The following is a 26,393-nucleotide window of genomic DNA, read 5'->3' as shown; positions in this document are numbered from 1 at the left end:
TGACTCATACTCTAAGAACACAATTTTCCCTATTTAAGTGGTGATTACATTTATTAAAGATTATTGAAGCAATGCAGTAATTAAAGATAAAATTGTACAAAGGCTCAGATATTTTTCTGGCAGCCTTTGGAAAAGTACTGTGTTTATATTATAGTGTAGACTGAGAGATAATATTCTTTTTAGTTATAGGCAAAAAGAAAGAAAATTTTTTTGAGAAAAAGTAGATCTTTCTGAAATAAATTTAAACTTTGAAAAAGAAGAAGGAGGAAGAGCAGGAGGTGGAGAAGGAGGAGAATGTCAACAGTACCTCTATGACTAAGATAAATTATTTCCTGCTCTGGAATAGAGGCACTCTTACAGTAGTGGGAAGTTAAGAACAATGCTGCTAATTCTAAAAATGTAAAGGAAACAGTGAGAATATGGTTATGAAGGATGGGTATATTTATGATTGACTTGATGAAGTTCAAATGAGAAAAAAATGGATTTGAAACTGTTCTTTCCTACTGTCCCCACCCAGGCAGAGGGAACAGCATGTATAGATGTACCAAGGAGCGCAAGATGTCTTTCATTATTTCACAAAAAGAACTCCAGGAGAGCATCTGGAACATAAGATATCCTGTGGGTAGGTGACAAGAGATGGGCCTGAAAAGGTAAGTAGGGTAGGAACTTTTAGCTATATAAAAGTTTTGTACTTTATCCTAGAGGCAAAAGGAAGCTCTTTTAGTGTTTTTAAATGGGCACTAAATAATTGAATTGTGTTTTTAAAAGATCATTGTGGTTATTTGTGGAAAATGGATTAAAGTGAGGCCAAATACGAGACTGGACTAGGAGAATGTTTATGAATAAAGAATAAAGTTATTGGATTTTAAATATATTTAGGAAGTAGAGTTGAGAAAACTGGGTGATCAATTGGATAAATTTGAAGGGCTGGGTGGGATCTAAAGTATATAGCTGTAAATATAGATTTGGGAATCGTTAACATATAGATAGTAATTGAAACCTCGAAATGGATCAGGTAGTCCTGGAAAGTTATTAACTGCTTCTCCTTATGGATGATCTAAACTCATAATATCTAAATTTGAGCAAATTCTCTTCTTCCATAAACTCTTCCTCCTTTTTCCTCTCCATCTCAAGTGCAACCATTGTCCAACTAAAAAATTCATATCTTCTTTGATTCCCTCTTCTAACTGATTCCCAAAGTCAGTAACATAATTCTATAAAAACTACCTCAATGGTCTCTTGTATTCATTCTCCTTTCCATTTCAATTATTGTCTTAGTTCAGCTCCTCATTTTCATTTGATTAGATAATTTTGCCTACTTCTCCAATCCCTCTGTCTCTAATTACATAGCTTCTGAGTTGTCAGTTCAAAATCAAAGCTAGATGATGGTACTGTCTTCATCAAAAGCAAAGAAACTTCCAGGTTCTCAGGTGTCTGTATATCAAAGTCCAAAATCCTCATTCTGATCATAAATGTCTTTTGTAATCTAACTGTGATCTGTCACTTCATCTATTGTCTATATAGGTCTCCCTGTGTACCACAGACTAAGTACATTTGATTACCTCTATTTCCAACGCATGTCACGCCCATGTTCTTTGAGCTTCCACACATACTTATAGTTTTCTCTCAGCCGGGATTCCCTTCCTATCCTTCCTTACCTATTGAAATTCTTTTTGAAAGCTTAAATATTTTTTTCACCTTGAAACACCAGATTGTCTTGATAAGATTTAATTACTGCTTTTTTTGTACAGCAATCGTATCTTGGTCGCACCTCTTTCAAGTGCTTATTGCTGTCTTACTTTTACTATGTTTGGTTCACATATATGTTTGTCACATTTGGTTTTAAGATCTTTGAGGACAGGAACTGAGTTTTTATTTGATGTTAAATTGTTTATATCACCAAACATGGTACCTTGCAAATGGAACTTAATGAATGTCTGTGAAATAATGCATGCATGCAGGAATGTGTGAATGAATGAATGAATGAATGAATGAATAAATGAAAAAAATGCCTAGCTTTGTTGGGCACTGGAAGCCTGTAAATAGTAAGTTCAACCCCAACTACTAAACTTAAAATCAACTATAGAGAGGTATATTCTCAGGAGCAACTAAAGTGTAGAGTAGGCTTTATCTTTTCAGTTCTGTAATTAGAGTTCTGGACACATTTGTGTACTTATTGAGACAGTTTCCCCTTTATTAGACTTATGATTCTCTACTTGCTAACAGCTTTCTTCCCTAGATCTGAATTGCTTTCTGGTTTCTCTAGATACTCAGAATTCACACCTGCTTGCTTAGAACTCTGTCAAACATTTTCTTGGGAAGTACACCCTATACTTAATCCTTCTCCACCCCCCACCCTGGGCCCCTCATTATGCACCAACATCCAAGTGCAGATGGCTTCAAAGTAGATGAACTCAGCTTTCTCCTTGATATGTGGCTAATTAAAGGTAACAAGAGCAAATTTTGCCCTTGTTGATGTGCTCTGTTCCCCAGAGAGGCGGCTCTGAGTATTGTGACTCTGCCACTGGAGTAAGGATGACCTCATACCCGGGTCCACTTAGATATGTCTGTTCTCTGACCCACAGAGATGCGGTTCAAGTACCTCTTAGCCTAGATTATATGGGCAATAACTTTAATTGGGGCAATAGGAAAGGGAAAGGGTGGCTAGGCTAGTATAGGTAATGAGCAGATACAGGCGATAAACAGATAAATTCCTTTTTAAAGGACAGAAACACTTTTAAATTTTCTACTTTTATTCTCCAAGTCCAAATCTATTTTGATAGTTATGCTTAGGGAAGCAGACACTCTTTGCCACCTCATAGAGCAGTTAGAAAGATTTCTTCTGGGAAATATCTGGTATAATAATGGGTGTGATAAACATTTTAAACTGGGTGAATGGTCCCTATGTTCTTTGGGAGCCTTCCATAATAGCTGATATTGATTTTTTTAATGAGAGAAAAGCTGATGAAATACAGGCTTTTATGTTAGTGACTTCAGCCAGCAACACTCTTGGGTCTCCTACAGATGTTTTGCTTTTAAGCACGATGGGAATTTCATGGATTATTTTTTTCCCTGATTTTCCCAGGAGCAAATAAAAAGGACTGTGGATATCTGGAAACATGCTGCTCTCAACAAGGGATGAGCCATTAACTCCATAGTAGACTTACCAGACACTTGTGGCTCATAATCCTGGATACTGACCATTCACAGAAGATAGAATTTATGACCCATGTCAATTACTTCTCAAGTTGTAACTGGGTCATGGAGCAGTAGATTTAGTTCTTTTAAAATAAGTTAATACAACAAGAGTCAGTTTGAGAGAGAATTGAGGGAAATATTGAGTACCCACATGGGCAGAAAATACTCTTTCATGAATTTAAATTTGTTTTTATTTTATAGGAAGCTATGCCAGAGAAAGTGTGGTCCTGAAGCCTTACTGAAGCTTTGATTATCTACAGAATCCCATAAGAAAGAAACCTCAAAAGCAGAGAATGAAGAGGTAAATGACCAGAAACAGAAGTAATATACTGCTGTTTCATATGTATTCATTGGTCTAATTGGTCCACATTGCTTCTGTCTGTTTTAATTTCTGTGAGAGTTTAAATCTAAGATTATTTGCTTAATCTGAATCAGGGCTCTGTACTGCCAAAATTTCCTTCTTAGCCTAAAAGTCAAGACCTGGGAGATTAAAACATACGAAGATTGTTTGGATATACTTTGTAACAGAAATCTTCAATATTTGATTTTAATACTATTTTATGAAAAATTGCTTCAGTACTTGATTCAAACATCATTTATCTCCTTCTTTTAAATGAAATAACATTACATAAACTCTTTAATAATTATTTTATATATTATGACTCATGGGCTAAAAGTTTTCTTTTCAGGTAGGTAGAAAAGTTTATTAAGCAAGAGGAAAAAGTCCACCAATAGCCTTCTCAATTTTTTCAAAAGGCTGTCCTCTCACATTATTTTAACATGCTTACTTTTGTTATTCAGCATAATTTTAGTGTCACCTGAGAAATAGCATAATCTATATTTTGTGCTTTTCTATTTTGTGTTTATTTTTAAAATGTCTGTTGCTGGTTCAAGTAGTTGTTAGAATATGGTACTTACTTGTGTGCAGTTATTTATAACATTATAGACATGTAGAAATGTTGGACACTTCATTTATTGTATACACAAATTTTATCTTCCTTATCATATTGAAAACCTTAAGGCTGACTGGGTCTTATATATAAATGCATCCTCACAGTTTCTGGTATGTAGTAAGTACTCATGACCTCATGGATTCATGATTTGGAGCCAGTTAGAACCCAAGAGAATATTAGAATGATATGACCTGGATTTTTACATGTAAATGGAGTCGAGGTCACAGAGTTAGTCTTTGTAGAGTTTCCTCTGTGGTATGAACACAGATTATGAACCATTAGCCATCTCATAATTGCAATACGGCCTAATAGAATTGGGAGTTAGAATGCAAATCTACCAATATGAATCACTGGCTATTATTGAAATAGCCAACTTGAAAATTCTAGACATGGGCAAAATTTATATATCTAGTTTACACAAAGAAACCAAAGTGTCCTTATGCATGAAAGACTATATGTTTATAATACTTTTTTAAATATCGATTTTTTAAGACAGAGTAAGGTACATATGTTGAAAGTTACAACAAGGATCCAATCAAGTCTTCATTGCAACAAGGTCAACATTTATTCAATACTACCCAATAGAACTTTTCTGCAATAATGGAAACGTTTTATATCTGTGTTGTCCCATATGGTATCACTAAGCCACATGTGGCTATTGAGCACTTGACATGTGGCTAGTGAGATTGAGGAGATGAATTTTAAAGTTTAGTCAATACTAATTAATTTAAATTTAAATAACCACATATGAGTAGGGGATATTATATTGGACAGTACTCTTTTGGATTAATAAAGATCTAGCATAATAAATTAATTGAACTCTACTATATGACAGGTACTATGCTGAGTGCTTTATATTAATGATCTAATGAGGTTATTATGAAATATAAATCAATTAGTACACATAAAGCACTTAGTATAATGGTCATGGAAAACATTCACTATTAGGTCATTTATTCATCAATCCTGCAAGGTAGACTCTATTATCTTCATTTAATAGATGAGGAAACATAATCTTATTGGAGTTAAGTAACAGCACCTAGTAGAATTATTGTCATCTGAAGGTTGTAAACCAGCTATTTGGGATTATTGTATTGACTCCAAACACCATATTGATTTACCAAAGGTGTGTTTCTCTCCTACATTTTGCTGTAGTTACTAGTATATATGTGTGTGCCCAAAGGAATCACCTCCTCCTTCTCCCAGAAATAGTTCTGTCAGATTCCTTTCCTCTCTCCCTGTATATATAGTGTCCATCTCTTTAACATTGGACAGCGAAATGAAACTTAAATTTTACACTTAAGTCAACAGAGAGCATACAGGAGCATGACTCAGTAGACCCAATGTACACCACTAAGTGTACTATTCTGTGGTTGAGTTGCTAGCAAGTTGTCTTATATTCTTGACCCCTAATTTCTTAATCTGAAAAATAGGCAAATGATCAAAGGCAGAGATTGGGAGGGATGCCAGGAAAAATCCTTGCTTGGTCTACATCATTGGGTTGTTATAATGTGTAAATGAGATAGTACTTTTTAAAGTACTTTTGAAAAATCCTAAAGCATAATAACAAGTGATATAATACTCTAACTACTGTCCTTAATCTTTAATCAAAATATACTGAGATAACCCATGAATACATCAATATTATTGTGAATAGAAATGTTTGAGACAATAACTGTGAATTAATGTAATGAATTATTAAGAAATGTGTTTATAAGCTGTACAGTGGTAATTTTAGTTTGCTCATTCCTTTCTCGTTTGAATAGCTCTTTGGGGAAATCCAAGCCATTAGCAAAAATAGACTACTGGAAGAGAGATATATATGAAGCTTATTATTTTTGTTGTTTCCTCAAGGGACTTACCATTTCTAGCAGGTTCAAGAGCAGTCGACTGTGTCTTCTGACAATATTATAAGCTCGACAGCAAAGCTCCACAAAATCTTGGAAGTGCTGTGGGTTTTTCCCACCTTCTGTAATAAAGTACTCCATCTCTGAAGTAAAAATAAAAGGTGCTCGGTCCCTACAAACAAAAACAAATAGCAACCATAAGCAGGAAGAGAAGTGGTGTGTAGAGTTCAATTAGGCATTTACAACAACTTATTTTCATTTGATTTTTTTTTTTTTTTTTGTATTTTCTATCTATTCGAAGGAATGGGACTATCTCCTTTATGGAGTAGCTGAAGAAACTTGCTAATTATGGGCTTTGAATAGCCTACCTGGGCTGCAACAGAGAAGGAAGAACATCGATCTATATATCAAATGTTTAATTCCAAGTTATATTTGATGGAAATATTATCCATTAAAAATTATTGTAAGACCAATTAATAATGAAAGTGATTTTACAGAAAATATATTCCTAAATTAAAAATAAATAAGACAGATCATGTATTTGACTTCATGGTTTTGTTATTTAAGTTTTCTCTTTTCTTTTCTTTTCTTCTTTTCTTTTCTTTTTTCTTTTTTTCCTTAGAAGATATTGACTATTTAAGGGAAAAATTTTCAGGTAATGACAAATTCTTCCAGAAGGCAATCTGAGGGAAAAAAAAATGTTACCAATTCACTGTTGTATGCTTAGTAAGGGAAAAAAAGAGTCAGCTGTATTTTATTTCACACTAGGTCAAATAAAAATACGGATCAGAAAGCAGGAAATATGTGCAAACCATGTTGATATGTATATAATACCACCCCCTGTAGTTCTCAAGGTTGAAAAACAGGAAAACAGAAGACCAGAAAGATGATCCTGTTTTCTCTATTTTTGCCATTTTTCTCATTTTATTTGAGACATAAAGAGACCTAACATGAAAGGATTGGAAACACTTTTCTGTGATGTGAAGAACAACGATGAGACAAAGAATTTTGATACTGATTTGGCCTACGGTCCTCTAGAAACATTTGAGATAGGAGTACAGTTTTGATTAAAACATTGTTTTTAAAGTAAAGACATTTTTATTTTATTTATTTAAAAAAATTTTTTTTAACGTTTATTTATTTTTGAGACAGAGAGAGACAGAGCATGAACGGGGAGGATCAGAGAGAGAGAGACACAGAATCTGAAACAGGCTCCAGTCTCTGAGCTGTAAGCACAGAGCCCGTTGCGGGGCTCGAACTCACGGACCGCGAGATCATGACCTGAGCCGAAGTTGGCCGCTTAACCGACTGCGCCACCCAGGCGCCCCAGTAAAGACATTTTTAAATAAATTCAAATAAAACATATTTTAAGATTTCAGCCTGGCAACCTAGATATAATTAAGGTTAGTCTGAGCAATAACTGAAAAAATCAAGGACTATTGAGAAAGCTTCTTTTTTTAAAATAAAGAATGATTATGTTTTTTATTGTTGCTATGCTTAGCATTTGAATAAATATATAACAGAGTGGAAAATTTTGCTAATCTGATTTAGGCCTCTCAGAAGTGTGGCTATTTAAATCAGAAAGCTATAACCTAGGCATTTTGTAGGTGACGTGGAGAAGCAGAATCTAATCATAGGCAAAGTATTTTAAAGAAAATAATCTACCTCTATTTGGCTATAGTTATTTTATTTTATTTTGTTATTTATTTTATTTTATTATTTATTTATTTATTTATTTATGATCCATACTACCACTGAATATCTGACTGAGAGGCTGGTGTAACAGTATCTCTACTTAACTTTATGTTCATTCATTCATTCATTCATTCAACAAAATTTATCAAGCATCTAGATACTGAGGAATGTGTCTTAAGAATCAAGTCCAAATTTAAAAATTTCTGCTTAAAATCCTTTTATTTTTGGCTGTCATTGACTTATCTGATGTATATGCTATAAGTATATTTTACAGCTCTTTATTTTAGTCAAGCTGGAAGCAGAGCTATTGAAAACAGGAGTTATACCATGGGTTCTAATCCTGGACCTGTTATATCTCAATTTCCTCGTCTCTGAGATGCGTAGATAATACTGAGCTCTTAGAATTACTGTGAAGATTAACTGAAAACGTGTACACACTGCCTGATACACAGAGAGTTCTACATGCTTATGAATTGCTATGGTTAGAGGCTCTATGCAGAGGAAACAGATTGCAGGTTTTCAATCATATTCTAGCATTTACTAGTTCTGTGGCCCTGAGCAAGTTATTTGTCCTTTCCATGCCTTAATTTCCTCCTCTGTAAAACAGAGACAAGGGCACTTGACTCCTGTGACTTTTGAGAGGATTAAATGGGTTACAGCATGTAAAAGTTTTAGGACACAGTCTGGCACATAGTAAGCACTGAACAAATGTTAAATACTATTGTTAGTCCTCAAACTAATAACAAATGTGTTCTCAGAGCTAAATCTTGTCATAATTAAATCTCTCTTTCTCTTCAAAAATGCCATCAGTTTAGGGCATCTGGGTGGGTCAGTTAGTTGAGCTTCCAACTCTTGATTTTGGCTCAGGTCATGATACCAGGGTCATTGTATGGAGCCCCACATCAGGCTCCATGATAACTGTAGAGCCTGCTTGAGATTCTTTTCTTCTCTCTCTCTCTCTCTCTGTCTCTCTCTCTCTGTCTCTCTCTCCTCTGCCCCTCTCCCCCACTCATGCTCTCTCTTTTAAATTAAAAAAAAAATGCTACCAGTAAAATTCCAGGCTTCCTTCAAGGTTTAATTTACTCCCAGATCCTCCATATAACCTTTTTGCATAAGCCCTTAAGTGGACCTTTGAATTTGGTAGCACTTTTTATTTTATATTTATTTATTTATTTATTTAATATATGAAATTTACTGTCAAATTGGTTTCCATACAACACCCAGTGCTCATCCCAAAAGGTGCCCTCCTCAATACCCATCACCCACCCTCCCCTCCCTCCCACCCCCCCATCAACCCTCAGTTTGTTCTCAGTTTGTAACAGTCTCTTATGCTTTGGCTCTCTCCCACTCTAACCTCTTTTTTTTTTTTTTTCCTTCCCCTCCCCCATGGGTTTCTGTTAAGTTTCTCAGGATCCACATAAGAGTGAAACCATATGGTATCTGTCTTTCTCTGTATGGCTTATTTCACTTAGCATCACACTCTCCAGTTCCATCCACTTTGCTACAAAAGGCCATATTTCATTTTTTCTCATTGCCACGTAGTATTCCATTGTGTATATAAACCACAATTTCTTTATCCATTCATCAGTTGATGGACATTTAGGCTCTTTCCATAATTTGGCTATTGTTGAGAGTGCTGTGGTAGCACTTTTTATATGTTGCTCACACATGTAGTCATCACTATCGTTAAAATTTTAGTAGTATCTTAGCAATATCCCAGACTTCCATAATCAGAAAAAAAATTTTTATATATAAAAATTTTCCAAATTTTTCATACTCTCTATACTATATTTACTATATTGAATGGAACTCTTGAAATAACTTCAAGAGAGTCAATTTTACAGCTTCCTGAAATTTTCTTTTCTAATGTTGTAGATATGCTCTCTTCTTCCATATGCTTGACCAAATGGATTTCCCTTGGAAAGTTGTTGTAATTATGCTCAAGTTCATGTGATGACACATTTCCTCCTTCCATGGTAACCACCATTATGAGTCAGATGAAGAAACACCATAGCAGAAAATCAAATACACAAAAGAAGCATATCTAGGTTAGAGAAAATATAAACTAATAATAATATTGAAGGACCCAATTTTAGCTGTGTTTAAATATTATCATAATCTAAATTTTCCATGGGCCCCCAAAATAAAATGTTACATTTTTTCTATATGATTTGCATGAGTCACTGCTGAGCAATTTTTAAAATAATGTAGACTAACATTTTTTTGTAAATGGAAAGAAGTTGAACATGTGAAACAGAATCCTATCACATCCCTATAAGCTGTAAAAATCGTAGCTGGGATGTGCTTTATCAATTCCCTCAAATGTGAACCTAATCCCAGGTCACAGAATTAATGTATTGGAGCCTATGTCTGAAGTTTAAGCGATACTTATAAATTTGAGATATAAATTGGTTATGGCATGAGAGAAGGTTGAAAACTATTTGATCTTCTAGAGTCCATACTGATATTACATTCTGAATCATATGCTGAAAATCTGTCACTTGTAGCTGGACAAATTTACCAAGAAATTTTTTGGTTTCTATTTCCCTAATAGTGGTTTTACCATTGTTTGCCTAAATCCTATCTGTTCTTGCTTCTGTACCTTTTACTTGTATTTTTTCCTGCTTCTGGCCATGTTTCTCTCTCTCTCTGTGTTGCACCTGATGCTCTATTTTTTTTTTCTAATAATTCTTCTCTAATTTACCGATCCCTCACTGGTTTCTCTCTTACTTTGCCTTTTCTTTTAACTTGGCTCTACAGCTAATATATTTCATTCTTTTTAGTCTCTAGTAGTCTTATGATTTTTTCTCCCAAATAATCTGTGTGATTATCAAGAGGAGAGGCATTATTTTATCTTTCCTTTCTATATTCTTAATGTCTCAAACAATATTTTGATGATATTCTGCAATGGATGCAACAGTAAATATACTTAGTTCACACAGTTAAAAACTTGTGATAATTTAACATTTATGTGGGAAGGCTGTATGAACAATCTTATTGGTTACAATTCTGTCATTTTGTTGTCCAAGTTAATCTTTTTATTAACTTCTAATGAGTCCTTCTCTGAAAGTATTATTCTGTAAAACTGCAAGAATATTTTATACATTTCCCAATGTACGTGAGAAGTGAGTAGTGCTTTACAAATGTATATAGACTTGAGAATTTTAAGGATATTTCTATTATAAACAAATACTAATTATTAAGGAGATAAATTATTTCCCATATCAATGGTTAATAATTTGCTGTTTATAATTACTGATGCACAGACTTCCCCCTTAATCATTCTGTAGATGTGATCTCCTTGTATAAAGTCACTAGAATACTAAGATCATCATCACTAACACTTACACATTTTTATTTTACTGAGGGTACATAAGCTTTTAGGATATGTCTCTCCACTGGGTAACTAGGGAGGCATGCATCCAAACAAAATGTTAGAGTACTATAGTTATTTATCAACAAATATTTATTGAGCATCTATAATAGATGTGTATAAGGCTTATAGGTGATGTTACATATTTTAAAAATCAATATCCTAGAAGCAATACAAATGTATTAATAATAATGATAGTGTTTTGAAAAGGTCCCTCCAGCTGTAATATGGAGAAGAATTTGGGAGAGGGAGAGTATGTGAGTAGATCAGACAGATTTTGCAGAAGATTTTGGTTAGATATGAGTAGCTCAGATTAGGTTTGTGGCTTACAAATACAGAGAAGTGGGAAGACAAAAAATATTTTGAATCAAAAATCAAGAGGACTTCATATGGTTCAAAATGAGAAGAGTGTTAGGAACAGATTTAAATTTTTGGCTTGTGTATCAGGAAAACTAAAGTGCGACATTCCGAGTGGGTTCAGTTTTGAACAAGCTATGTTTGAGGTGCCTTTGAGATATATAGGAGTAGATGACATTGAGGTATTGTGATACTTATTTCCAGACCATAGAGAAAAGATCTAGGTTGGAGGTAAAATTTCGTGTGTCAGATTTCCACTTCGACTGCATCAGGACCTCAGGACTCAAGAAACAACATGGTGGGGAATTCTCTGGAGGTTTTTTTTTTTCCCACATATATTCCAAACATAGACCGCAAGAAGCTGGCAATCGTGAAATGCCAGTGGGTGCAGACAAAAAAATTGCCAAGAAAAGCCTGCTCTTTCTAGCCAAGGGCCCAGGAAAGGGATAGCTGAACAAGGCAGAAAATTAAGTTTAGACAGTAACCACGCTACTCCAACCAAATACTGCAGAAAAGAAAAAAAAATGACTCCACTCCCCAATGACACCAGTGAAGTCTTCAAAGAGAGCCTAAAATTCCATTCTCACCAGGCTGTAATGAGGGACATCAATTGTTGTCTCTGTGATATCGAGACCATTGAATAAGAAATTGGTATTGGCGGAAGGGAAGACACATAGATCATTTGAGTAGGATACATAACAGAAAGAAACTTACACAAATATGCCCAACTGATTTTTGATGAAGGTTCAAAAGCAATCCAACAGAGAAAAGATACAGGTTTTTGATCCCATGATACTGGAGCAAATGGACATTCATAAGCAAAAATAGAAACGTAGACCTAAACCTCATTCCTAATATAAAAGTTAACTTTAAATGGATTACAGACTTAAATATAAAATGCAAAACTACAAAACTTTTGGAAAAAGACATAGAAGAAAATCTTTGAGACCTAGTACTATGCAGAGAGGTTTTTAAGAAAATAAAAAGACAATTTATAGACTGGGAGACAATATTTGCAAACCACATAGCCAGCAGTAGACTTGTATCTGTAATCTACACAGATCTGTAAAAGAAAAACAATACAATTAGAAAATGGGCAAAAGACAGACAATAGAAGATGATATGCAGATGGTAAATTAGCACATGAAGGAAAGTTCAACATCATTAGATATTAGGTGAATGCAAATTAAAACCACAATGAAATATCACTGCATACCTATCAGAATGGCTAAAATAAAAAGTTAATGACAATTAACTTGCCAAATGTTGGCAAGGAAATGGAGAAACTGGATCACTCATACATTGATGGTGGAGATGGAAAATGGTACAGCTACTCTGGAAGACCACTTGGCAGTTTCTTAAACAACAAGAACAACATCATGCAACTACCATACAACCCAGCAATTATACTTTTGAAAATTTGTCTCAGAGAAATGGATATCTATATTCACACAGAAGCCTGTACACAACTGTGAAGAGCAACTTTACTTGTAATACGTAGAAATTGGACATAATCCAGATGTCCTTCAGTGGGTGAATAATTAAACAAACTGTAGTTTATCCATACTATGGACTATTATTTGTCAATAATAAGAACAAATTATTGATATACAGAACAGCTTGGGTGACTCTCCAGTGAAAAAAGCCAACCCCAAAAAGGTACAGACTGTATGATTACATTTATATAATATTCTTGAAATGACAAAATGATAGAAATGGAGAATAAAATTAATGGAGGGAGACAAGGGTGAGAGGAAAGTGGATATGACCATAAAAGGGCAACAAAGGATACTAGATGTCTTGAAACTCTTTTTCATCTGAACTATATCAATATCAACATCCTGGTTATGATATTGTACTATGATTTTATAAGTTGTTACTGTTGGGGAAACTGGCAAAGGGTACATGGGATTTCTTTGTATTATTTCTTACAACTGCATGTGAATCTACAATTATCTCAAAGTAAAATGTTTAATTGCAATTTTATGAGTCATCTGGCTATTGATATTGATTGGTAGGAGCCTTGGGTGTGGCTGATACCAGTTTGGTAGAGACTGTAGAGGGAGAATAGAAGAGGGAAAAGAATGAGTTTTGTGGAATTCAACATTTAGTGGCATGGTAAAAGAAAACCTCTTGCACTGGATACTGAGAGGGGAAGAAAAACCAGACAGTGAGGATCCATTCCAGAGGGTAAGCTGAAAGTTATTTTGAGGAAGGAGAAGTCAACACCATTGAAATTTGCTGATCAATCAGGTAAAATGAGGAATAAATACTGTTCAATTAAACACTATACAGGTCATTGTGAGTCTTATGTAATAAAGAAGAAAGTCAGTTTGAAGTGGTTATGGAATGAAAGGTATGGAAAAGATGTCAAGAATTTAGACAACTCCTTCAGGAAGTTTGTGATGAGCAAAGTGGCATGGAAACTGGGCATTTGAGGCAAGGTCACTTAAACTTTGAAGAGACAAGGATATTCAAAAGGATTATTTAAGAGGGAGAGGATAAATATGTAAGACAAAATGAATTATTGATAGCATAATGTTTGTTAGAAGGTGGGAGGGAAATGGCTGCAAAGCACAGATGGAGGGATTGGCTTTAGAAGGGAAACAAATCTACTATAACAAGAAGGAAGAAGTTTATGCAACTGAGATGTAATTAGGTTTGTTAGTTTTGAATTGAGTTGAAAAGCAGTCTCTGTTACTGTTTCTAATGTCTCAATAAAATAGGAGTTCTGGCCCTCTATCTAAAGTAGGGAGTAGGGAATAAGGGTTAGGAGAGATCTGAGGTTTATTCTGCAAGAAGAAAGTACAAATCAATGTGGAGCAGGAAATAGTTATATGGCTACAGAGTGTTGTTGGATTTCTGGGGTGTGAGGACAGCGTATTTGAAAATGAAGACAACCTGGGAAGGAGGTTGAGCTCCTGAGGTTGACTCACTAGGTTGAGCATCTGGCTCTTGGTTTCAGCTCAGGCCACGATCTCATGGTTTATGAGTTCAAACCCCTCATCAGTCTCTGTGCTGATGGTATGGAGCCTGCTTGGAATTCTCTCTCTCTCTCTCTCTCTCTCTCTCTCTCTCTGTTCCTCTCCCCACTCATGCTCTTCCCCTTTTTCTGTCTCAAAAGAGATAAATAAAAACTTAAAAAAATTATTTTGAAAATGGAGACGTTTGCCCTATAGTGTTGATGGTTTCTTACAGCGCTTGACTACCGTGGTGTAGCACAGAGAAAGATGAGTGGGTTATGGCACATGTTTATCATCTGCTTTCACACTTTTATTCACAATACCCTACTTTTAAATACAGGCTTTTTGCTCCTTTTTCACCACTAATTTAAGTCTTACCCTTTCTTCAAAGTCCTGCTCATATTACACTTCCTCTTGAAATCTTCCCAATATCACTAGCCCTCACAATGGAGACTGATCTATTCTGAAATATATTTTTAAGGAAATGAACCACGCATCCTAATTGTAACAGATGTATTCTGAAATAGCTGAAGTCTTATATCCTTAAAATGAGTGGCCATTTATTGTTTTATTTCTTAAATGTGTACGTACTTTAAAAAGAATGATGTTTGATTTTAAAGTATTAAACACATAAGCTATTTAAGGACACAGTAATTCACAGGAGCAACTTCCTCAAATGTGAATTATATACTCTAGATACTACCACTGGGCTTCATCCCAGCTGTTCAGGGTGGTCTTTGGCCATCCAAAGTTCCATAAAACAGTTCCTGGTGGGCTCTGAAATTAGAGTCACATTCCATAAACTTTAGACTTCTCTTACCTATTCCTATTAGATAGTTTTTTTTAAATGTAAGAGAAAAAAATTTTAAATGTAAGAAAAAGGAAAGAGAATGAACAATTGTGCCTGCCTTTTTACCCATAAGAGAGCACATTGCCCATAGATGGGAGAGTGGTGCTGCTACTTTAACACTTGGTTTTAGTTTGCGAGTGCATCTCACAGTGCATTCATCTTGCAGTATATTTGATTGAAATTGTTAAAGATATGGATTTAATATATATCATGGTCATAAGTGCACGATAACTCTGTCATCTGTTACTAACTAAAGAAGCAGCCACCTGTCCCAATGCTGGACAGAAAACACAGCATGCTGGGATTATTGAGAAATGGGATTATCAGTTGCCTACGTGGCATTTTCCCAAGGCTCCTACCACCTACTGTCTATGATTTTGGACAAGGTATAACAACTAAGACTTCTCTCTGTCTTAGTTCTTGACTTGTAAATTAGAGAAAATAACAGCAACTACTTCAAAGAGTTCCTGTGAGGATTAATTAGCTAATGCATGCCAAGTATTTATGAGGCTTTCAAGGGTAATTTTGACTATTTCCTTTAGAATCTGATTCCCCATACCAGATGATGCAGCATCACACTAAGGGTGCTTACTTTATGCCACTTCCAGTGATGATCCACAGCAATTTGAGAAGACGTATCTGTTTCAGTATTGGTAATATTGGATATGGAGAGTGAAATGGAAAGATAGAGAACTTTATGAAGGATTCATGACAGTAGAATCTGTCTGCTGGGCTCCGTGAACATATATATTTCTTCTTTTGTCGTATAGTTCATCTAGTATTTACTTGAACAACTGATAATGTCAATAAATGGACATTTATAAATTTCAGTCCCATACTTTAGAGTCCATTGTTTGAATATGTATTTGTACCCTGAATTGAAATGTGGGACTCAATAATGAGGTACATTTTATTATTGTTATTATTATTACTACTACTACTACTACTACTATGTTCATGATTTTCAGGTGGTTTTATCCCACACTAAAATATATTGTTTCAGAGATTTAAAAAGTTGCAGACTCCCATCATAGCGAATGGTGTCATTAGTACACAAATAAACAAATGCAGAGTACACTGGGGAATGTTTAAGCCTACCCTTTCCTTGATATCACAAATGACCTACATTTCTGAGAACACATTTTGCTGTCCGACAGAAAGAACACAAGTCTCTTGTCTAATATTATGAGTTAATTGAGAAGGCCAATTTGGAATCCCCACTGGATAGGATAGAACCTTGTATAATTAGACAACACAGGAAATCTCCTATGTGAAATACAGAGGAAACATAAGGGTGTATATACTATTACAAAATGAACATTTAACGCCCTTGAGATCTCCAAGCTCTCAGCAATTATTAACTGAAGGGACTCTCGCCAATAATCTGTTCAGTGTAAAATATGGGGTTTTTTTTCCTCCTTGTCTAGCCTCTTGTAGATGCACTGTAGGGCCATAGTCAGATTCTGAGAAGTTCCTGATCTTAATTAAACTGCTTAGTAACTTTAGATACTGACTCTGGAGTTCCTGTCAGGCTCAGATACATTATCTCTTATTTGAAAAGGGTAGTTAACATCCACCTCTTTAAAATGAGCAGTTCTAATTTCTTAAATCTGATATTTTGGGTGGGAGTTTATAGTAGGTCAGGATTTTGTGAGGAGAAGAAGAGACTGGTCAGCGTCTCTAAAATATAATATTCCCTCCCTTGAGTTTGAGTTCAAGAATAAGTGTACCGTTAGGCTTTGCATGGAATTCCAGTGTATTCTTGGAACAGAAGTTAGTCTACATATGAGGAAAAGTTGACCATTGCCATAATGCTTGGATGAAACTGGATTGTGGAATCACATTTTAAATAGGCTTAGGTTAGAAAATCAAGTTGGATGTAAAAAAAGAATAGTCCAAGTTACCTCTGGAAACATTTAAATCACCCACTAAGTTACCATATGCATGATCAAAACTTAGGAATCATGCTTGAAATAGATATTTTATCTCTAAGTTTAACACCATGCATGAGTTAAATTCTGCCAAAGGAGGAGGTACTGTTTCTTCAGTTGGACATCAGGTGAAGTTCTTTTAATAGGCTCATGTTTAGTTTGTAATCTTTATTTTTTTTAAAAAATGTTTATTTATTTATTTTGACACACACACACACACACACACACAGAATGAGCAGGGGAAGGGCAGAGGGAGAGAGAGAATCCCAAGCAGGTTCCACACTGTCAGCTCAGAGCCCAGTGTGGGCCTTAATGTCACAAGTTGTGAGATCATGACCTGAGCCAAAATCAAGAGCCAGATGTCCAACCAACTAAGCCACCCAGTGCCCCTGTAGCCTTTCTTTAAAAACTAGATTCATACTTAGTACTACAAGATGCTTCTATTGGCAGGCATGTTTAACTTAGACCTACTGAGGAGAGCATACATGTCTTCTGCATGCTTTGTTCACAGACCCACTGAATGCCAGAAGGCAGAATCCTCCCACCATTTAAATTGTACTCACTCTCCCTCTTCTTCCCCCCTCATTTCCTTCCTTTTATTTCCCCTTTCCCATACTTCATCCTTTCTCAATCATCCCTCACTCTCTTCATCTGAAAACTTACATGTCTCTCTTTGAAGAAAATTCATGTTTTTTTTTTTAATTAGAGGAACTGTTTTCCACTTATACTGGGAGGGAAGTAGATATAAAAAAGGTTACTCAGAAGAAACAAGATGATAAAATATAGTGTAATGATATGGGGAGGTAGGAGAAGAAAGAGAAACAATAGTATGGAGATGAGAATGACAGAACAAACTTCTTTTCTGGAAATAAGTCTATGTGAGAGTGCTTTGAACATCCAAGCACTGTTCAAATGTTAGGTGTAGTTTGTTTAGGGCTGGCTTTGTGGCTGGAGAAAGCCTTTGTACCATTTTTTTCAGTTATTTTATTGTAGAATACATATTACATAAAGTTTACCATCTCAACAATTTTTAAATATATAGTTCAGTGGTATTAAATATATTCATAATAGTGTGGAACCATCAAAAAAGCCATCCATCTCCACACTTCTTTCATCTTTTAAAACTGAAACTCTATTCCCACTAAGCAATGACTTCCCATTCCCCCATCCTCCCAGATGCTGGCTACCACTATTTTGCTTTTTCTATGATTCTGATAACTCTAAGTGCCACACGTAACAATTTTGTCTTCAGAAAAATTGTACTTTCTCAGGTCAAGGGAGGTAAATTTTATGGCATTTTTGTAGTGATCCTTCAATCACCCAAGACTGAGCTTCTGCTAAGTGTCAGGAGATAGGTGTATATGATTCAAAGATGTCCTGCAGGCATTCACAGTTGGAGAGGTATTGGCAAGTGTGCTTTTTTTAGATACTGAGGCCTGCTTTGAGTAAAAAGAATCACAATGTTTATTTAATAAACAAATGTGTGAATAACAGACCAATGAGACTCACCCAATTTCAGAGGACATTAAGACAGTAATTAAAGCATGTGGGAGATCATTAATGCCTATATAGCATTTGGATTACATGAATATTACATTAAACCAGAATGATTGGAGTAAAACAAAAAATCTTTTAATCTGCTAAGGGAAAATTTTTTCGAAGATGGTTTTAAATTGACAATATTTAGAATATAAACATACAATACTCAAATTAGAAATTAAACATAAAAAATTTTTACATCAGGGGTGCCTGGATGGTTCAGTTGGCTAAGTGTCTGACTCTTTTTTTTTTTTTTTTTTTTAATTTTTTAACGTTTATTTATTTTTGAGACAGAGAGAGACAGAGCATGAACAGGGGAGGGTCAGAGAGAAGGAGACACAGAATCTGAAGCAGGCTCCAGGCTCTTAGCTGTCAGCACAGAGCCCGACGCGGGGCTCGAACTCACGGACCGCAAGATCATGACCTGAAGTCGGCCGCTTAACCAACTGAGCCACCCAGGTACCCCAGTGTCTGACTCTTGATTTCAGCTCAAGTCATGATCTCACGGCGGTGAAATCAAGCCCCATGTGAGGATCCGTGCTCAGCACAGGTTCCTCAGTCACCTTTTATTTGTAGAGGGCTACACCTTTCCAATTGCTCTCCATCCTTCATTTCTTGTTTCCTCACAATAATCCCATGAGGTAGGTAGGATAAAGAATACTATTATTCCTACTTTACAAATGGTGAAAATGTAGATCCAGAGAGAGAGGTTACCTGACCCAGACCCATGTACTGTCAGGGGCAGAGATGTCACTTAGACTAGAGGGCCTTGTTGACAAGACTGCCCTGCTCCTTGTCACTTCCACCTGCCTGCCTTTGATCCATCAAGCTGACAGCTCCCCCCAAGCCCTCAAGTCCCAGATTCTCTCTCCCTCTTCTCCCCCTCTTATACACACTCTCAATCTTTCTCTCAAAAAAGTTTTTTTTTTTTTAATCAGTGGTAACTAACTATTGAAGATCATGTCAAGATGATTACAGATATAGGGAACGTTTATGACTAATATTGAGAGGAAAATTCTGAGATTAATTATATTTGGTGATTGATGATCTATTGGGACAAAACTTCAAAAGGGTATAAACCATGCTGTAATAAGACATATATAATATTTTGATTATCCTCATGTAAATATGTCAATAGGAAAATAAAAGTATTTTATTTTGTTTGTATGCTGGGATGATTTTTCATCTGTTTTAAATGGATTTATGTCCTCTGGTATGCTGATATATATTTAATAACTAGCTAATTTATTTTAAGAGAAAAATAAAGCTCTCATTTATGACATTTGCCAATTGTCATGGTGTATACACTCTCACCATGGCTGATTTTAGGCTGCCAAAGTAATGTTTTTGAATATGGAGTTGAAAAGGAATTCACAAAATAAGCTCTTGCCAGCTAGCATGAGCCCAGTCCAGCACACCTCTGTTTATGTATGAAATCATATCAGAAGTCAAGAATGATTTGGTGAAATACCTTACAACCTAATAAATCTGAAGAACAGTGCAAGGCAATCCAGTCTGTCAATCAACAAGCCTCAAAGTCAGAGAAGTTAAAGGACTAATAGTTCAATTCATGAATTTTAAAGCACATACTTTAAAAAAGTACCAAAATAAGATACATCATTTAAATATTTTTTTCTTTATTTAGAGAGAGAGTGAGCATCCACAAGTGAGAGAGGGGACACAGGGAGAGAGAGAGAATCTTAAGCAGGCTCCACGCTCAGGGCAGAGTCAGATTCACGCTCAATCCCCCAACCCTGGGATCATGACCTAATCCAAATCAGGAGTCTGACCCTTAAACAACTGAGCCACCTTTTAAATAATTTTAAACACAAAGAAACAATAATCATCTAGAGATTCAATTTCACTTCTTGTCACTTCATTTGGAATACTTGCATTACAGTTAATTACAACAAACATTTCTAGAGCTTTCACTGGATGCCAGGCATTCTTCCAAGCACTCTATATGTATCAGTTAATCTTCAAAAAAATCTGTTTTATAAAAAAACTAAATTGGAGCACAGAGAAGCCATTTGTTCAAGGTCACATCATTAGTACATTAATTAGCATGGGATTCAAAAAAACTCATACAGTCTATCTCTGGACTACCTGACGTCAACCACCACTCATACAGTCCCTAAAATTAAAGACTTCATGCAAGTCTAGCATTACTGAAGTGAAAGACCATACAGGTTGTAAAATATAGTTTTCAAAAAAAAAAGTATCAAATAATGAGTTAGAAGAGTAGTAAATATCACCAATAAATGTCTTCCTTAGTTTCTCCTCCTCTGTAAAAGAGTCACTATCAAGAAATTATGGAGTTGAAATTTAGAGTTTGTTACAATAATATCTTTTATTTAATGAAAAAATTGCTATATAGAAATTGTTACAGGGGAACTTTGAAAAATTGTGGATGCATAACTTGTTAACCACTTTAATTTGAATTTTTGTGAGATAAAATAAAATAAAGAAGATAATAATTAAGCAATATTTCAAAAGAAAAACCCATTGGCTTCAGAAAGTTGATGAAATTCTTCATTGTTTACATTGTGAGGATTAGCCAAATTTTCCCCAGAATCATTAATGAATGCTAGGGCTGAATTGCCCTGTGATTTAATCCATTGGTGAATATCCTCTTTATCTAATCTAATAATTAAAACCAATAATGAAGGATTGTTTGTTTATACACAGGATGTGAAATCCTTCATATTTATAACTGAGATGTGAGGTTTTTTTTCTTTCTTCAAAGTTGGAAAGTCTGCAGAAACCTCTGATTTGGTAAAAGCATGGGCTTTCCATATATCTGGGAAACTGAATTCAGAGGAATGGTTTAGAGACATCTGGGCAAGGACTCCAAATGTGAGTGTTGCTGGGCTGACTCAATATAATCCAAGAATCAAGAGAGCCAATGTCTGTAGGCATTGTCTAAATAGGATTATGTAGATGGTTAGTGGGAGAGGTTTTGGAATGGTGAAGTAAGCATGAATATAAAAGGGCAATGGCCCAGCAAGAAATCAACTTCTTTTTCAAGATCCTGCTTGTAAAAAAAACATTGTCTCATTGCTCTTCTTAAGGAAACTAAAGATCAAGGGAAAGATATACTACATCTGGTTCTGCTCTGTTGGCCTGCTAACTTCTATTATTAAATTCTGTATCCTTGGCTAAAGGGTATATCTACAACTTAGAGAGGGGGTTTTATGTGTGTATGTGATTTCTTTTGCCAACCTATAAACCACCCACAACTGGAAACTGTACTTCTTATGTGCAGTTGAACAATGGTTTAGGCAAATGTATTATTAAGTAAAATTAGTCCCTATGTGTTAGTAATCTTTTGTAAACCTAGAAAGTTATACAAATATTTTCATCTTCCATAGTGTTAAGGAGTATACAATAGTAGAAACACATGTATCTGAGATACGTGTACTTTCTAGTCCCAGTGGGTGCAGCATTTTATGTTAAGGAGTATGATCCTGGGTTATTACTAGAGCATTATGGCCTTGCTAGACTGTGAGAGACTAGGATAGTCCTAGGGCATTATTTACATACGTGGCTTTGTACATTATGGGTGGGTTATTAATATGCCTAGTATGTGTTTAGAAGGAGCTAGGTGAAGCTAGTCTCTTTAAAGATCAGGTCTATAATATAATAAATATAGTATAAGTAAGAACATTCATGTGTCCTAGGAGAATATAGAGGTTCAATTTATAAGAAGTCTATTGTCAACCTAGCAACCAATAAGAACAGCCAATGGTCCCAAGTTAGAAGAAGTTGGCCATCTTATGAAACAACACTCAAATGAACTTCAGAAACAGCCAAAAGACACTGGGAAGGAAACTATTAGAATGTAATTCAAAAGATATAGTGAATAAAAATGAGTAGGAATAGTTCAGTTTACCTGTTAAACTCAGAGCAGAAGTATCAGTTTCAAGACAGAAATCCAAGGAGACATTGCTAATTGGCCTTACATAGCCACTGGTGGAGATAAAATCTTGCAAATAATAATCCAAATGGATCATAATGCTTCAGTTGGCCTCCTTAGCTGGTGAACAATAATCAGTCATCTCAAGAAGACACTGCCAGCTTCATTTCATTCATCCAATCAATGATTATTGAATGATTGAGGGCTTCCACATGAATGGTTTATTAACTGATAAACAATATTGAGAACCTACTATGAGTGAGGTTATGTACTGTGCTGGATGCATTTTCATGTACCTCAGATGTTACCTAAAAGAGTTAAAATTGCCAAAGAGAGGACCTGAATAGACATTTTTCCAAAGAAGATGTAAAGACAGCCAACAGATGAGATATATGTAAAGATGCTGAACATCATGAATCACCAGGGAAATTCAAATCAAAACCACAGTGAGATACCACCTTACAGCTGTTAGAATGGCCAGTATCAAAAATACAAGAAATAACAAATGTTGGTAAAGATGTGGAGAAAACGAAACTCTTGGGGACTGTTGGTCAGAATATAAATTGGTGCAGCCACTATGGAAAGCAAAAAATTAAAAACAAAGCACCATGCAATCTAGTAATTCCACAGCTGGGTACTTACATTAAGAAGATGAAAATATTAGTTTGAAAATATATATGTTTCTCTGTGTTTATGTCCATTAATAGATGAATGGATAAAGATGTGGCATATACACACAATAGAATATTAGCCATAATAAAGAATGAAATCTTGTCATTCGTGACAACATGAATGGATCCAGAGGGTATTATGCTTAGTGAAATAAATCAGACAGAGAAAAACAAATACCATATGATTTCACTTATATGTAGAATCTGAAAAACAAACAAAACAAATAAATGAATAAAGAATCCAGAAACACATTCATAAATACCCAGAACTGGTAGTTGCCAGAAGGGAGGAAAGTAGGGAGTAGGAAAAAATAGATGAAAGGGATTAATAGGTACAAACTTCCAGTTAAAAAATAAATAAGGCACAGGGATGAAATGTACAGCATAGGGAATATAGTTAATAATGTAATAACTGTATGGTGACAGATGGTGACTACACTTGTGGTGAGCATTTTGTAATATATAGAATTGCTGAATCATATGTTGTACACCTGAAACTAAATATAATATCATATGTCAAAAAAATAGCTAAATCAGAAGCAGCAGTAGCTCTTGTAATATTAATAAACAAACAAATTGAGCTCCACCTTTTTTATAGACCCTGGTACATATCTCCATTATAGGACTTACCGTATTGTTTAGTAACTTGTTCTTATTTTTTATGACTTATTCAATTTTTTCTGTGAAACTGAAATATTTTTATTCCTTTTTTAACCACCCACATGGTCAACACTATTGCTGGTTAAATAAATGAGTAAGCGTTAGCCCAAATATCCAGTGGACAATACAGCAAAATAAATAAATAAAGATGTCAGAATTGAAATCTAATCTTTAAATTTCTAGGAAAGAATGGATTGTAGGGAAAAAGTATTATATGGGTAAATTATGTTCATGCTTATGTACATTAATTAGCTTTTGTCTTTCATAAACTAGGTATCTTGCTTCTATGCTTTTCTGATAGTCCGTACATCTATTTCTGCCTTTATCACATTTTATAATGATTATTTATGTTTTTGTCTTCTAGTAGTCTAAGAAAGAGCAAACCCCATTGAGGTGGTAAATGTGTACTATCCACCTTTGTATCCTCAAGATTTATCACAGTGCTTGGCACACAGATTATCCTCAGTAGATTTTTAAGGAATGAATGCAGATGTGGTGAATTTTCTTGAGGTAGTCATAATAGAAGGCAATGCATTGAAAATAACAACATGTGAAATGATTCCATTTGTATGCTTCTACAAAATAGGAGATACCATATTATGTAGTTTATATTGGCATTTTAATACCAGATAACTGCCATCTAGTGAGAGTTCATCATGTTATATTATAGAAGACATTATTATTCCTTTGACTGAGTAGATACTTTTAGCTAAAAGTGAGTGATTACTCTTTGGAATGATTTGGTCCCATTTCTACTTTAAGGTATTGTATCTTTTTAAAGCAAGGGACTTTAGTCTTAAACTTTAGGTTTCCTTGTCCCAGTTCAAATAAAATAAAACAAAAACTTATTCATCCACCAGTCTTTTTGGTTTCAGTAAATGATATAATTATTTGTTAAGATTAAAGATCCAGGCATTATCCAGGCAAAATAGAATGTTTTCTTTTCTATTTCTACTTGCTAAGCCCCTCCCCCAGCCATTAGTCACTGCCAATGTCCAATCAATTAGCAGGTCTTATGGCTCTGACCCCAAATTATATTCTGAATCTCAGTTTTTACCACTTCTTTTCCATTAAGGCCTTGCCCTAATCATTGTAGTAGACTCCTAACTGTTCTTACTACTTCACAGGAGAGAAGAACACGTTTTGAAATCCACTGAAATCCATCAATGGCTTGCCCCGAACCCAAAATAAAAACCAACCTTCATACCATGTCCTCAGTGCCCTACTTGGTCTGGCCTCCTCAAGCTCTTCACCTTTACATCTTACTGCCTGCCCCCTCTCCATCCACTTCCAGGTCCCAGGTCTTCTTATCACTGGATCATACTAGGCTTATTTTCATGCTCATGACTATTACTTTTGTTGTTCTCTTTTCTTAGAAATCTATTCTCATGGAGTTCCACAAGGTAGATAATTAATTACACAGTGGTCTCTCATCTCTTTCTAGAGGCCTCTTTAAAATGGCATCCCTGCTCCAGTCACTCTCCATATAATTTCTTTGCTTCAGTTTCTTATTAAGAAATTAAATTCTTCATTTACTCATATTATTTCTTTACATGCTAACTTGTTTAATGTGTATCATTCTTCCTAGAAAGATTATCAGGTTTGTGTCTTCCTTGTTTGCTGTTACATCCTCAGAGCCTTGTTCGGTTGTTGCTCACTGGGTATTTTTGAAATGACTTAAGGTTATTTCAGTGTAGGAAATGTGCTAGTTTTGTGATATGTAGACCAGGGATGGTGATTGCTATGGGCAATATACTGGATGTATTGAGACCACGAATTCATGCCTCATTATCCATTCGGGGTTTATAAGAAAGCAAGAATATTATATTTCAGACAATTCAGACTGGAGCAGGATTAGTTTCTCATGGGAGAAGTCCACTAACAATTTGAGGAAACCTAATTTGTTCCATTAAAAATATATTGAAGAAAATATTTCCTTCAATCATATTAGACATATAAACATGTTTATGTTATCTGGGGGGATTTGAGAGCTGGGGGAGCAAGCCATCTGCCGGGTTTCTATGCTATTACATGTCCTATATCACTCCGGGACATTGCTTAATTACTGTAATAGACATTATTTGCACACTGACCTTTTTATCCCTCCAAATGTTTGTGCATGACCTAGGAATTTTCCAAAGTCAATATGAAACATGTGGCCTGACTTTGTCAGCATGATGTTGTCGTTATGTCGGTCACAGACTCCCAGGATGAACGTTACCACACACCAGCCGGCACAGGAATAGAAAAAGTTCCTCAAGGCCTAATTGGTTGAAAAGAAATAACACAAAGATAACACACAGATAAAATAAGCAAATGCATTAGCATCAGAGATAATGGTAAAAAGTAGTATAAAAAGCGAAATTACATAATCGAGACCCACTTCTACGTCTCAGTTGAGAGAAGATTATGATTAAATGACTGGTTCTTGATATGCTAT

General features: G+C 35.2%; 1 protein-coding gene across 1 annotated transcript in view; it reads right to left on the bottom strand.

Moving 5' to 3' along the window:
* The window catches only part of PIK3C2G (phosphatidylinositol-4-phosphate 3-kinase catalytic subunit type 2 gamma), a 333,489-nt gene that overhangs the window by 93,202 nt on the left and 213,894 nt on the right, over positions 1-26,393 (bottom strand). The window contains exons 23-24 of the mRNA XM_078450059.2: positions 26,047-26,216; positions 6,014-6,170 (exon numbers count right to left, since the gene is read on the bottom strand). Coding sequence (XP_078306185.2) covers positions 6,014-6,170; positions 26,047-26,216 — 327 coding nt within the window. The remainder of the gene's footprint in view (positions 1-6,013; positions 6,171-26,046; positions 26,217-26,393) is intronic.

This window comes from Panthera onca, chromosome B4, assembly GCF_046562875.1.
Source record: "Panthera onca isolate mPanOnc1 chromosome B4, mPanOnc1 haplotype 2, whole genome shotgun sequence".
In the NCBI taxonomy this organism is placed as follows: Eukaryota; Metazoa; Chordata; class Mammalia; order Carnivora; family Felidae; genus Panthera; species Panthera onca.
The sequence above is the reverse complement of the archived record's forward strand: the minus strand, read 5'-3'. Positions and strand labels throughout refer to the sequence as shown.